Source organism: Myodes glareolus, chromosome 7, assembly GCF_982192425.1.
Source record: "Myodes glareolus chromosome 7, mMyoGla1.1, whole genome shotgun sequence".
Classification (NCBI taxonomy): domain Eukaryota; kingdom Metazoa; phylum Chordata; class Mammalia; order Rodentia; family Cricetidae; genus Myodes; species Myodes glareolus.
In genome coordinates this window covers 36,673,416-36,688,319 of record NC_142032.1, presented here as the reverse complement: position 1 = coordinate 36,688,319, position 14,904 = coordinate 36,673,416, and the positions used below count along the sequence as shown (strand labels likewise).

Sequence of the window (14,904 nt, the reverse complement as noted above, 5' to 3'; positions counted from 1 at the left end):
ACTTTATTCCTTGATGGGGGGTGATCGGAGCCATACTGCTGGAAAAGGAGGAAGGGGTTCTGTTCAAGTGGAGGAAAAGGCAGTCCTGGTGTGGTCCCAGACATCCCTGGCTGCTGAGCCCATGGGCATCTGTGTTTAGAACTCTGCAGGGCGGTAGTTCAATGTCTTACCAAATTTCTAAGTGCTCTTTTTTTTTTTTTTCTTAGCAAGCCTAATATAATGGGGGAAATAGATACAAGTAAGATACTTCAACCACATTCCAAGCCTAAACACTGTTTGTAAGTTGAGGCGAATTTGTGGTAGGCGTATGGAATTCTTGTGTTTTATTTTAGACTATAATCTTAGTAAGTCGCAGGGTGTATGTTTATCTTGTGTTTTTGTTGTTTAGCAACCATTGTAGTACACACCTGTTGCTTAATAAGTGTTCATAATGATTGGCAATTTGAAAAGAAAATAGGACTCTTGAAGAAAACTGGGGTTCATTTCTCAGCACTCGCATGGCAGCTCAGAACCTCTGTAACTCCAGTTCCCGGGATCGGATGCCCTTTTCTGGTCTCTGCAGAGAATGAGGCACACACATGGTACATGGATATACGTGCAAGTAAACACTCATATACGTAAAACTATAAAACAAACATCTTTAGGACAGACAGACTGACAGTCTCACTTTAAAGAACTGAAATCCCTAATGCTTAAAGCTAGCATAGGGGCGGGAGAGATGGCTCCTTTTCCAGAGGACCTGGGTTTGAGTCCCAGCACCCATGTGGCAGCTCACAACTGTAACTCCGGTTCCAGGGGATCCGATGCCATTTTCTGGCCTCCGTAGACACTCAGGCAAGCAAAATATTCATACATATTTTAAAAAAATTAAAACAGGAAAAATAATGTATACTTTATACAACAAAAATAAGGTAAAGCACTTATTATGACTTAGCTATAAGACCCTAAACCTTATTCCAACAGATGTTTGTTGAATGCTTATTGCGTGTGAGTCAGTAAGTCCGGGCTATATTAGGACTAACAGGAGGCCTAAGGAATAGCAGAGACCCACAAAGGAAGTCACCGCCTCCCATCTTGCTTCACTTTCCGGGTCTTTTATAAAGTTAAGATTCTAATTCAAGGATCTGGAGGGATGGGAAGGCAGTAAAGGGCGCATCCTTCTCTTATAGAGGCCCACGTTCAGTTCCTGGCACCAGAGGGCTCCTCAGGTGAGCATCTGGATACACACACGCGCGTGCGCGCACACACATGTACACACACACGTACACACACACACACAGAGATGCACATGAATAAAAATAAAAATAAATCTTTTCTAAAAAATAAATGAGAAAAATTAAGAATCATATGGACTCTTGGGACATATGGACATCACCAAGCATCACAAGCAGATATAAAGAGAGAAAATATTTAAAAGTAAATTATTATAAAACAGAGCTGTTTATATTTCTCCACAAGAATAAGTTATTGTGGGTGACTCAGATTTCTCAAGAGCACAGGCTTTGCCCCTCTACCTTATCTTTTCTCTCCCCTTCTCGTTTACTGATATTTTCTTTCGAAATTTAACTTTGTGCTTGTAGACTTCCTCAAGCAATCTACTGAGTGCGATTGACTTTCTTTATTGAGGGAGGTTCATCGTCCCCAGTAGTATCTGTCCTATGTGACAAGGACCAGGAGGCTGTTTCCCCAGCAAATCTTTTTCAGCATCACTGTTGAAATCTCCACCCTTGCTATCAGGATTTGCTTTTGATTTGCCCTCCAAAGCCACCCCATCAGGTCACCTGACTGAGGTGGTGGCTGGGGAGAGGAAGGAGCCTTAGCTAAACTGAAGGTATTTTATCCTGCTGTGGAGGTTTGAATGGGAATGGCCCCATAGCTCACACATTTGGATGCTTGGTCCCCAGCTAGTGGAACTCCTTGAGAGGGATCAGGGTGTGTGTCCTTGTTGAAGGAAGTGTGTCACTGGGGTGGGCTTTGAGCTTACAAAAGCCTATGCCAGGCTGAGTGTCTGTCTCCCTGCCTGCTGCCTTCAGATCAGAATGCAGAGCTCTCAACCCCATGCCTGTCTGGCTGCTGCTCTGCTTCCCACCATGATGACCATAGACTAATAGACCCTCTGAAACTTTAAGCAAGGCCCCAAATAAATGGGGCTTTTTTATAAGTGTTTCCTTGGTCATGATGTCTCTACACAGCAACAGAACAGTGACTAAGCCGCTTGTTTATCTGTTTATTTACATTGGTCTTCCAAATACTGTGACAAGCGGGCTCAGCTCTAGGTAAGATGTGCTGGCATGGTGTGGCAGTTTTCCAGCGTTTCCTGGCATACCAGTATGCTCTGTTGTGAGGTAACAAGATGGGAAATCAACAATAGACAGAAACCTAAGTTCAAAAGCACAATTACTGTATGCCTTTTTAGTTTTTCCTCTGCTTGTCCATGAGCACAGACAACCCACTGTTCTTCTCTTTGGAACCATTCAGGTCTCAAACTAGTAAAATCTATAGAAAACTAGTAAAATCTATAGAAAACTAGCAAAATCTGTAGAAAGCTAGTTCATTTGGCTAGGTCCATCTGCTTTCATTTTGAGGATACAGCTTTAGTTCTTTCTAAACAAAACAACAACATACCACGGTTTGCCTCATGGAAGGGTCTTGAGGGGAAGGGTCCGGAGATCGCTGTGTCACCCAAGTGCCCAAGCATTGAGTGTTGGAGCTAAGTGTGCTGGCTTAGCTTGTTTCCTCAGAGCAGGGAGTGCTAAGTACTGAACGGCTCGGTTTCTTCTTCGGACCCACAGGTACACATGGCAGAGATGAAGCACTGGCTCCCAGCCACGCTCCCCTCAGTTGGCAGACTGGGGAGTGGTTTTCATAGTGATGCTGTTGCAGTCCAAGGGTAGGAAGAGTTAATGTGCTCCACCCAGGGCACATCCAGAGCAGGATCTGCTCCCAGACTAGGTTGTACTACCCACTGAAGGTGAAAGAGCGCTTGATGTCCTTTTCCTTCTGTGTTTTTAACTGTGTAATATAGTGAGTTAGAGGCCAGCCTGCTCTACATTAGAACTTGTCCCTAAATGTGTATTGCATATCATATGTGTGTGTGTATAAGTATACACATATTTACCTCTTCACTGGCTGTTCCTCTCTTTAGAAAGACAAGCTAGGATCAAAGGATCTAAGAACTCTAAGATGAATTTCTGACAGTTCTATCCCTTTTATAGCAAAGGGATGGGTGTCACTTTGTGTGATTGCTTGCCATACCCAATATACTAGTATGAAGTTGTCCCTTGCTGCTGGCCTTATAAAAAGACTTAATATTTTGCTCTTTAATTATGTTCACTCCCGATGTTTTCACTGCTGGGCAGTTTGAGAAAAGTTCCTTGTGAGCCTTGCCTGGTTACGATCAAATGCACCGCTATACCTCTCTCTGTGCTCATGAGCCATGAAGAATGATGAATAAAGAACCATCAGTGGGCTGTCCCCACTCTGTTCTCCAGAAAGGGAGAAGTGTGCTGACGATCTGTTTAAAAAATTACCCTTTTGCTGCTTTCATGTGGGGCTCTTACTGAACCGTAAGTTCTGAGGTTTGGTAGGTCTGGGGTATCGGCCCTAAACCATGGTTTCCATCAGTTCTGAAGGATGCAGGCACCGTCGGATCCCAAGGCTGTGTGACACAGCATGAGTCGCAGGTTATCAGGAGTGGGTGCTTCACCCAGCTCTGACTCAGGATGCTATTGTAGCTTCCCCGAGTGAGAGGGGCACGTGTGGCCCCCAGCTTTGAGGCTGGCTGTGATTAGTTGAGTTACTATGGGGAGAGAGAAACCACCTGGGCTAACAAGGGCTTTGACTTGCCTGCTCCTGCAGAGTTGGGAGTGGAATTCCCAGAACTGGCTCCTCAGGGGCCAGGAGGACAGGAATACGGGGCAGAGGGACAAGATAAAGAGGAAGTGAGTGAGATAAGGTCCCTTTCCCTCCTGCCTCCAACCTAGGGGTGGGCTGGGATTATGAACCATCCCCCTTTACTCTTTAGAACAAAACCAGGGGATGCTTCTAAGTAGCTTGTGTGCTACGCTTCACCAAGTAGCCTCAAGTACAGAGACAAGAATTTGGATGGCCCTGTTCTCAGAGCCACTTCAGTGAGCCAAGGCAGGATTTGCTCACCCCGCACTGTATCTGCTTCTCGTGTCCATGCTTTGAGGGTGCGTTTGCACGTCTGTGAGGCCACTTCCAAGATAAGTATGCATGTTAATATAATATTTTCCTCTATATTCCTCGTCCTTTTCTTTTTCATTTAAAAACAAAAGAATCTTTAATTTTATGGCTTCAAACTTTTAAAATTATTTCTTTTATACATGACACCCACGTTTGGCTGTCCCCGACACTAATTTGAGATCTCCTGACTTGATAGTTCAGCAATGCCAGAACTTCATACGTGGCTTGCCAGCATTAGTTTGGAGGTGTTAAGAGGCAGTTCTAGAAGGTTTTTTGAGTGAGAATGTCCTCTTGCCTCACCTTCAGTCTGCCTGCTTGGTTCATGACAAGCTTGGGGTACAGCAGTGGGTAGTGAGGCACTCTGAGTAACTCAGGACGAGAAATTGAATGTTTTCCGTTCGTTTGCTCCCAGCCTGTTGTGTACAGGAACTGAGATTCTGAGGTCAAAACTGAAGGGTAAACGCAGAAGCTGGTGTGGAATGGCTCAAACGTCACGTCAAGTTCAAACCTAGTGAGAGCACGCTTGCTGTTGTTATGCAGAGAGATTTTTGGCGGATGTGTTCATCATGTGCAAAGCAATAAAATTAGGGATGGAGCTCAGTTCGAGTTCCCTTCCGTGCTTCTGGTTTCTGAAGAACAACACAATGCCATCCATGTTTGTAGGATATGAACAGGTTCTGTATGGTTTTGTGTTTGTTTGTTTGTTTTTTCTCCTTGCTCACCCTCCTCTTGGAATTTACCTATAGGAAATTACTGGGAAAAATAACCAAAGCAATCTGTCAAAATGTTGCAGTGTGAAAAATACTCTAAATATTTAGTAATTAAGAAAGGTCAAACGAAATATGGGACAAATACAAAAAAGTACTATGTAGCCATTAATAAAATGATTATTGTCTTAGGTTACTTGTATTATGGTATGGTGTGGGGTGTGTGTGTGTGTGTGTGTGTGTGTGTGTGTGTGTTTGGTTTTTTGAAACATGATTTCTCTGTGTAGCCCTGGCTGTCCTAGAACTCACTCTGTAGACCAGACTGGTCTTGAACTCAGATCCACCTGTGCCTCCCAAGGCCTGGGATTAAAGACTTGCACCACCAGGCCCAGCTACAATGTAACATAGTATAAAGTAACATTTGCAAATAAACTCATGCATATACAAGCACAGGAAAGAACTACACCAGACATGTGTTCTCAGAGTTTCTGTGCCTTGTGAGATGTTTAGCAGTTGTCTGTCCAGTGTCTGACAGGACGCCCTTGTTAATGAGAGTGCTCTCTCTCTCTCTGCATATGTGGAGACTGTGTGTGCACTTATCTGTCAAGTGACTTCCTGCTGGATGGATATTGTGAACGCTTCTGTAATGAGCATGGGGGCACAAATATCTCTTCAGGGTCCTGTTTCAGTTTCTTGGACAGTTTTTAGAAGCGGGTAACTGGATCATAGAGTAATTCTATTTCTTGTTTTGGGGTGTGTGTGGGGGGGTGCTCCTTTAAAGTCTTCCATGATAACTGTACCATTTTTTTCAGTTCTGTGAAGAGGGCACAAGGAGTCCTGTTGCTCTCTCTACATTCCCATCACTTGTTATTTTAGAAGTCAGCTCTGCCACCACTACACCACTGATGTCGCTGGTGCTTTGGTGTTTTGGATGGAGGTGTGAGGTGATGATTCATTGTAGTTTTCATCTGGTCCTGCCTGGCTTGACCCTGAGAACTTTCATCAGCTGTCATGTTATAAAGCGCCTCCTTGGCTCCTAGCCTCTTTAAAGTCTGCCTCAAGTAAGTGGAAACTTGTTTGTTCTTGGAAAAAAACACAGGCGTATGCACACACACCTAGGAGCATAACTGAGCCTTTCTGAACCCGGAGACGGGTGATAGATAGCTTCTTCTGTTCACCCTGTAGTATCCATCTGTTGTCACATGCTGAGGTTTAATATTGTTTTAAACAAACCGCTGAAAGTCAGACTTCCTGGGGATAGCTTTCCAACCACTGGGAAGCATTGTGTTAAAATCCCAGGCCCTTCCTGGCTCCAGGACCCTTGGAACTTAGCTTCTTCCTGGTGAATCTTCCTGTCAAGCTGTGGTGATAAGAACATCTGTTGGACATCAGGGTCTCCTAGCAACCTGTTAAAGTGCAGACTGCTGAGCGTGGTTCCTAGAGACCGGGACCATGTCTAAGAAGACTTGAGGATTTTCATTTCTTGATTCCTTTTATTGAAAATACATCTCTCACATAATATACCCTGATTATGGTTTTCCCCTCCCTCTGTGTCTCCCAGTTCTTCCCACCTCCCCTCCCACCCAGATCCCCACTCCCTTTCTGTCTCCCATTAGAAAAGAGCAGGCATCTAAGAGTAATATTAGAATGTAACAAAATAAAATATAATAAGATGAAACAAAAACACATTGAAGTAGGGTAAGGCAAAGAAACAGAAGGAAAGGCGCCCATAAAATCCCTAAACTGGAACATACGTTTCTTACAAGATTCTAGGAGGCAATGTTGTTAATGTTGTTGTTTGGACTTCGCTCTAAGATAAACCATTTTAAGGTTAAGAATCTGAGGGTGTGTGACGGTCCCACTTTACTTAGTGACAGCAGATCATTTGAAAAATACTCTTAGAGAACATCACTGGATAATATATCCCCAGAGGAAATAAAGGGAAACTTTTCCCGTAGAGCAGTCAATGAAAACATTTTAAATCATTTAAACAGGACACATTAAAAGTCTTTCCAGGGTCTGGAGAAATGGCTCAGTGGTTAAGAGCACTGACTGCTCTTCCAGAGGACCTGAGTTCAACTCCCATCACCCACATGGCAGCTCACAACTGTCTGTAACTCCAGTTCCAGGGGACCTGATAGCCCCACACAGACACACATGCAGACAAAACACCAATGCACATGGAAGAAAAATAAGTGAGAGCCTTTCCAAGGACAGGGACTGAATTCACTTCCATCTGTGCTGAGGCTTGTTTTTGTTTGTTTGTTTGTTTGTTTGTTTGTTTTTGCCTTTTCCAGACAGGGTTTCTCTGTATAGCCCTGGCTGTCCTGAAACTCAACTCTGTAGATCAGGCTGGCCTCAAACTCACAGATCGCCTGCCTCTGCCTCCGAGTGCTTGGATTAAAGGCGTGTTCCACCACCACCCAGCATTAGTCTTGTTCTTATTGTTGGACTAGGGAACAGAGGGAACAGTGCTGATATTTTAACTCATGAAGCACTGCCAGACAGAATTCTTTTTCAGCAAGAGCAAGGTGCTGGTAACCTGGCCATACTTGTAAGTCAAAGTTGAGTTCCTGTTGGGATTGCTTTCCCCAAGACAACTGCAGGGGGACCAGAGCAGATCAGAACATGCCGCTTCATTGGGCTTGACCTGAGTCCTGAGGATGTTTTCCTCCAAAGTCAACAAGTGGAGAGCAGTTCCTGAGGGGAAGAGGGGGCATGCACTTGTGACTGCGTCACTTATGGAGGCCAGAGAGAAGTCGGTCGTCACTATCTGGTGAACTTTCACCCCAGAAAGGTTCCTGGAAAGAAACTTTGCCAGCGTTGATTATCCGTACAGGAAGCCTTGTCTGTCCCAGCAACCCAGCTGGAGCAGAGCCAGGATGGGGCTCTGAAAACATTTAGAGGCTTCCAGGTGGCTTTGGCCTGCCCCGCGGCTCCTACACACTCTGGGAAAGATACCAGTGTCCTTTTGTTGTGTTGCTGTTGGGTGGATGTGGATGAGCAATAGGGGTCTGTGAGTGGGCACGGCACACCCACACCCACACCCACCCTGGGAGGCAGATGTGACTGTGGGAACTTTTCACGTAAGTAAAGGCAGAAAGGTGAGCTTTGGGTGCAGCTGATCTTTAAGCATCTCAGGAACCTACATGTTCTTTGTTCCCGAAGAACAGAGCTTCTGTTAGCTTATTTCAGAGAAGAGGATAAGTGTATGTCTCCTTTGATTCACAATCAGACTGACTAAGGATGACTAGGCATGGAATGAGTGAATGAATGAATGAATGAATGAACGAACGGTCTTATTAACTGGTGCTTATTTGCTTTCTCCTTAGCATCTGCATTTTAATTGGTTTCTGTGATAAAAGCACCTACTTCATCAGCCTTTTGTCTGGGATTTACCCAACACCATGAAACTGCAGATATTGTCTAAAATACCCCCAATAAGCAAGCCCCAGCATTATTTCTTCATTAGAAATGAAAGCCGGGGGCTGGAGAGATGGCTCAACGGTTAAGAGCATTGCCTGCTCTTCCAAAGGTCCTGAGTTCAGTTTCCAGCAACCGCATGGTGACTCACAACCATCTGTAATGAGGTCTGGTGCCCTCTTCTGGCCTTCAGGCATATACGCAGAAAGAATTTTGTATACATAATAAATAAATAAATATTTGAAAAAAGAAATGAAAGCCAGTATCTAGATAAGATTCTAATTTATATTTTGATTCATAGTAAAGATTCCCTTCCTCCCTCCTATCCTCCCTCCCTCCCTACCTACCTTCTCTCTCTCATACAATGAAATGATCTGCTATAGAGGAAAGGGCTCCATGAGGTTGGGCCATACTAGGTAGCATGGCTGCAAAACAGTAGCATATGCCCTCCAGCCCCCGCTCTCAGATGGTGGGAGACCCATGGGAGAGAGTTTGATCCAGAACGGTGGCCACACTGGCTTAACTTTTATTGTTGCTGTTAATTAGATAGCTGACTGTCGTTGCAGAGTCTACAGATCTGAGTAGACAGTTGTGTGTGATATGGTGCATGTGGCAAGTTAGACAGGTTTTTGGAGACTTGGTTGAAAGACTAACTTAAATAATTGAGCTGTGCAACTTTTAAAATTGGAGCCAAGGTATTTGTGTATCTGTGGGTCCGGTTGCTTTTGCTAGAATCTGGTCTCCTTAGACCATCTTGCTGTCTTGCTTCATTCACGCTCCTTCTGTCTAAAAGTGGTGTGAGTCAGGCTGTGCTTGCACTGGGCCTGTGCATCCCTGTGCAGGGTTTGAAAGGGACATCGCGTGTTGGTGCATGTACGTTCTCCTGTGTCAAAGCCTTGCGCTCTTACTGCTAATCCCATAAGCGCAGGGCGAGCTCTACTGTATCCGCCCAGTCATGTAGCTCTGTGACTGGGTTATTCTAAGCCTTTGTAACTTGTAAAATGAGGGAATGGATTTCAGCATTTCAGGTTCTTAGGAGGGGAAAACAAGGTGATAAGTGTGTTTTAATAAAAACTGTCCAGGATGTATCATAATGTCATCAATTCTTAAGATTTCTTCCAGATTTTAACACTCAGAACAAGGATCTGTCTTACAGTAAATGCAATCCCTCTTCTTCCTTCTCTTCTCCCTCCTCCTCCTTCTCTTCCTTTTTTATGGTGCTAAGAATCAAGCCCAGGACCTTACAGATGCTAAACACGTGATGGACCACTGAGTGTTATCCTCATCATCAGCCCCAATATAATTTTAGTTAGCATTTTATTTCTTTTAAAATTTTGTTTACTTTTATGTGTATCAGTGGTTTGCTTGCTTGTGTATCTGCACAACATGTAGGTGCAATGCCCGCAGAGGCCAGGAGAGGGCGGTGGATCCCCTAGGACTGGAGTTACAGATTGTGTGAGCAACCATGTGGGTGCTGGGAATCGAACCTGTGTTCTCTGGAAGAACATCCAGTATTCTTCATCACCGAGCCATCTGTCCAGCCCTGGTCATTTCCTCGTCACTTAATTAATAAGATATGTTTTCAGATCAGCAGCACTTAATGGCACATCATACAGTAAGTGAGGTTTCTGATTTCTGATTTCAGAAATCCTGGCAATGGATAAAATCATGTGAGCTGCAGTATTATCATCAGTGTGGTCCTTTGTTGCCATGGTCCTATGCAATGTGATGACAGCTGACGGTTTACAGAGCTGGGGGGCGGGAGCCGTCTCTGCTTCTCCAACTGCTGTCTTCTTTGGTGTGCTCTTCACAGAACTCTGTTCAGTTGCTTTTCATAGTTCATTTGATTTCAGCTGCCGTAAAGTATTTGTGAGGTCAACTCTTTATCTTGTTCACTGAACCACACTTGGGCGACTATGGAGATGACCTTCAGTGCCATCCGGTTTCTGGAAATAAAGAGAGGAGGCGCATTCTTTATTTTCTCCATCGAAGCATTTTCCCAAATCAAAAGAAGTGCATTTTGTAGGTAACAGAACTAAGCCACGATTGTGCCACAGGGGCTAGTGGTTGGCACGTTCCTCCAAGGGAGCAAAGAAACGCTTTGTTGAGAAATGGCCATTCTCTGCTTTCTTCAGTGGGCTGGCGAAAGACCGCGTTTCTTGAGGAAGAGCCAGTCTGCACAGTTGGTAGGCCACCTGTCAGATGGGACAATACCTGCAAGGGACGGATCCACAATTTACAGGGGTTCCCAGCGCAGACTCTGCCAGCTCCCACATCCCGTGACTGGGGGCCTTGTTATTTTATCTGTGACATGCTTGTAGCTCCTAAGTTTAGGCTTCCCTCTTGTTATTGTATTCTGTTTTAGGAGAGGATGGGAGAGATCAATTTGGATCTGAATTAAAGATCTCCTGCCAGGTGAGAGAGATTCAATAACAGACGTGTGTGTGTGTGTGTGTGTGTGTGTGTGTGTGTGTGTGTGTGTGTTGGGCCAAAGTCTACGAAGCTTGGCTAGGAAGGCTCTGGGCACATCTCCATTCAAATACCTTGACACACTCCATTCACCCCAAACACCCACAGCTTGTCTCTTCTTGTCTTCTGTTTGCCCTCAGCAGGTTGAGTGCTGGTATTTACAAGCCTCTCTGAGCCAACACAAGAGCACAAACCTGAGAGGCCACTGAGGGGCCAGAAAACAGGCTTCGGCCTGAGGTTTTTGAGGTTTTCGTTGTGGCTTTTAGAAGTGTAATTAGTTGAACAATTCCAGAAACTTAGCCTCTCTCCTCGGCCCCCTCTTTTTCCCACTCCTCCCCTCAAGTCTTTCCAGGCCCCACATTCTTTTTTATAAAGCCTTGCCTGGCAGACGTTGGTAGTCGTTTCTGTTCTGGAAAGCTACTGTTCCCTCTGTCCCTTGCCTTTCAGCCCAGCCACCTCGCCCCCGTCACAGTTTATTGACTTGTAGGTTCAGTGCCCCTTGTGCCACTGTGTCAGGTGATTGCTTCTTTACCAGAGAGACCAGAGCCATCCTGCATGAGTTCGCAGCCGCTGGGATCCTGCTGGGAGTGGAAGGCTCAGAATCTGAGCACTCCGCTGTGACTGGGAGAGCGTGGAGGACCTGACAGAAGCGGCCTTTGACAACAGCAGAAAGTCCTTTTGAGTTTGCAGCCGTGAGCAGTGAGGAAAATTTCACTGGCGAAGGAGCAAGATTTTCGCTCTGTGTGGTCACCATCAACAGCCGTCTTTCCCTTCACACAAGTGTGACCAGCATCGTGTGTGTTCGGAAAGGAGCCTGAGAGTTGTTGCCTGTTATGTGGGATTCATAGTCTTACATCTCCCCTTTAGAGCAAGTAAAGCCCACATGACAGGAAGAGTCCCGATGCTAGTTTATGATTAGTATTGTCAGAGAAGGAACGAAGGAGCCAGCATCGTCCACCAGTGCCTCTGCCAGGGCCAGCCACAGTGGACATCCTGGCTCAGTTACTTCTGATTTTTCATTAAATGCACAAACACACACACACACAAACTCAGGCTCAGCCTTGGGATTTGATTGGTAGGATCTTTTTTTTTTTTTTAAATCAGTGATTCTTAAATCATGGCGTGGTGTGGCACTATTAGATTTGACAGCAGTTAGAGATTAATGAACGTTGGCTGTCCTCAGCGTTATCATTTAATAACACATTGATTTTTGTAAAGTGGGTGTGTAGGTCTGTATACATACACATAATACTTGTTCATTTTAAGTTTTTGTTTATTTGTGTGTGTGGCATGTGTGAACACACATGCCATGAGTGTGTGTGGCGGTCAGGAGACCACTTGCTATAGAGGCAGGGTCTCTCACTGCTGCTGGCCTGTGTTTTCCAGGCCACACTCTCCTGTCCCTGCCTCCTGTCTCACAGAAGCTGCTGATTTCCTGAGACTCTTGATGTAGGTGCCTGGGGTTGAACTCAGGTCCTCAGGCTTGCGTGGCAGTGTTCTTACTTTCTCAGTCGTCTCGCCGGCCTTGTCCTGCTTTTTAAAAGTCAGCTTCCACTCGGCATTTTCCATATCCATAGCAAACCTCCATGCTTTCAGCGGCCGTGCTAGGATGGCATATGTCTCTACTGTTACTTAGTATGCTCTTGTTCCAGAGAAGTTGTTTGACTTTTTGGCTGACACCGCTTCACAGAGAGGTGTGTTTCTTCCGGCTTCATAAGTCTGGAGTTAGGATGGACCGGCAGTATTCTTGTGCATAATTATTTACTTTCTTTGCGAGTTTTTTATAGAAACATTTTCGAAAAGCAATGGTTAGAGTAGTATTTTTTTTCCTAGCTTACTTCATGCTTGTTTCAAAGTTTGTAACTGTTATATGTCTCAATGCAGTAACCTGCGGTAACTCTTAACAGAAAGTCAATGTAAAATCAGAAATGTGTTGTGTGGTGTGGGATCCAGTGTCTCTGACTGTGTGTCCTGCTGTCATGTGTGTGGTGTGGGATCCAGTGTCTCTGACTGTGTGTCATGCTGTCATTTGAAGTTTGCCCAACATAACAGTGCAAGATACTGAAGGTTCTTAGCAAAGTGATTGCATAAAAAAAAAAAGTGGGACTGGGAAAAAGACTTTATATTTAGAAAGAATGTATATGGAGTTTACCTTTAAGAGATGGAGTCTCTGGTGCAAGAAGTGCTTTGAAGTTGCAGTCAGATAAATGAAATTATTGAACCAACATTTAGAAAAGCAGGTAAACTTCAAAATACATACACACACATATAGTATGTGTGTATGTGTGTGTATATATATATATATTCATATATTTATAACTACTTTATATAATTAAAAAATATAGAGGGCACTGAAGAGGGATATGTGTCAGGTGACCTACTTCCTAAATAGTCAGTGTCTGGGGCCAGTTTTCTCTCCCCAGAGTGTATTGGACACCCGTCTGGACACCGGTCAGCCAGTGGACATGTCATTTCTCTGCACACTTTGGGGCCAGGCCTCATGCAGCCACTACTTGGATCCTTAGTCTGTCTCTCCCGTCTAATCTGCATTTTGCATCAGCAGCCACCTGAGTCCACAGAAACCAAGGTTTGTGGTTCTACCCATCTTGAACTTTCTGATGGGGTTCTCTCTCTCTATCATTTCAGGGTGAAAGCCTTTGGGAACTTGCTGTATGAAATTCGCTCAAATCCTCACTGGTTGCTGCGTCCATTCTTGGATTTGAGCCAGCATGGCTTATCCCACAAAAGTCAACGGCTATGGAGCAGGTAAGCGCACTCTGGTGACAGAGGGGGGAAGGGTCTTTGCTCAAATTACTTCTTGATTTCTCTTTTAATAAAGAATAGATAAAAGCAAGTGGCCTAGAGAAGTAGAATTTCGCGGCAACTTTCTATCTTGTTAAAGTTGTTTCTTCTTTAAACTCTTAGAAGACTTGTCTTAAAACACGCACACACTGTTATTTGTTTAGGGGGCATCAGAGGGCAACTTTGTGGGGCTGAGTGCTCGCCTTCCGTCATGTGCATTCCAGGCATTCAGTCTTGACAACAGGTGCCTTTACCCCACTGAGCCATCTGGCCTGCCTTTGCTCTTCTCTCTAAGACATTCTTACCTAAAAGTTCTGTTGATGTGTTGAGAAAGAAATGTAAAAATCTCGACTGTTGATCTAAGCAGAAGGCGCACGCACTCACTGTAGACTTCTCTCTGAGTCATCTTTAGATGAACGGCAACCAGTTTTGATCCTGAAAACCAGTTCCTACCTAGGAGGTTTGTTTGATGAGACCAACCATGGGAAAGGGAGATGGAGTGAACAGAAACGGAGCCCAGACACATTTGCTTGTTTGTCCAATGTCAGAATCTATGGTGTGTCAGTAAATTCGTAAGTCCAGTCGGTTCTGTTGGCTATAATTCACCGAGTGATCTTGTCTTGTCTTGGTGGTGTGGCAGTTCGCAGCCTAAGGGTCTTTTATTCCCTCCCATCTTATGAACTCTGAAGTGCACACATTACACACACCATAATGATACATCATCTACGGAATGGCCTTACTGGAGGCAGAGGCAAGAGTGCTACCCATGCAGTACAGATGGTCAGATAAGATTCATGACCAGGGCAAAGCTGAAGCAGAGTGCACTGCCTAACCAAGTCCTTGTGAGTGGCACCAAGTCCAAGCTGGGGACAGTCTGAAGTCCAGTGCTGATCGATCTGACCTGTGCTGCTTGTCCCAGTTGGTTAGATGACATGTCCCTGGGTGACGCTCTGCCCCAGTGTTAGCCCTCCGTCCTTTGTGGAATCCAGGTGAGGAGGTCACATTCATCATCCACCTGGTGTGTCCAGTAAATTCTGTGCCCCCAACCAGCTTTAAGTTCATAGTAACTCATAGCTTGGTTGAGCAAATAACGTGCTTCCGAGTTTACGTTGTACTAATAGTGGTATCTCAGGTGGAGGCTCATTCTGACTCAGCATGTGATTGAAAGGGAGTCACCTGTTGCTTCATACAGTGGAGTCACTCTGGATAAGGCATAGCTAGTTCCATACAATATGGGATAACGTAGAGTAGAACATAGCTCGGTCGCCCCGAGGAAGAGACTGTATGCTGTAAACAA

The 14,904-nt window shown here is 44.9% G+C and overlaps 1 protein-coding gene across 4 annotated transcripts in view; it reads left to right on the top strand.

Annotated features, from left to right (window-relative positions):
- Kank1 (KN motif and ankyrin repeat domains 1) overlaps positions 1–14,904 on the top strand; it is a 197,774-nt gene that overhangs the window by 125,674 nt on the left and 57,196 nt on the right. For all 4 annotated transcript variants that reach the window (XM_048438740.3, XM_085693734.2, XM_085693733.2 and 1 more), the window contains exon 3: positions 13,452–13,571. In XM_048438740.3, coding sequence (XP_048294697.3) covers positions 13,535–13,571 — 37 coding nt within the window. In that variant the 5' untranslated portion in view covers positions 13,452–13,534. The remainder of the gene's footprint in view (positions 1–13,451; positions 13,572–14,904) is intronic.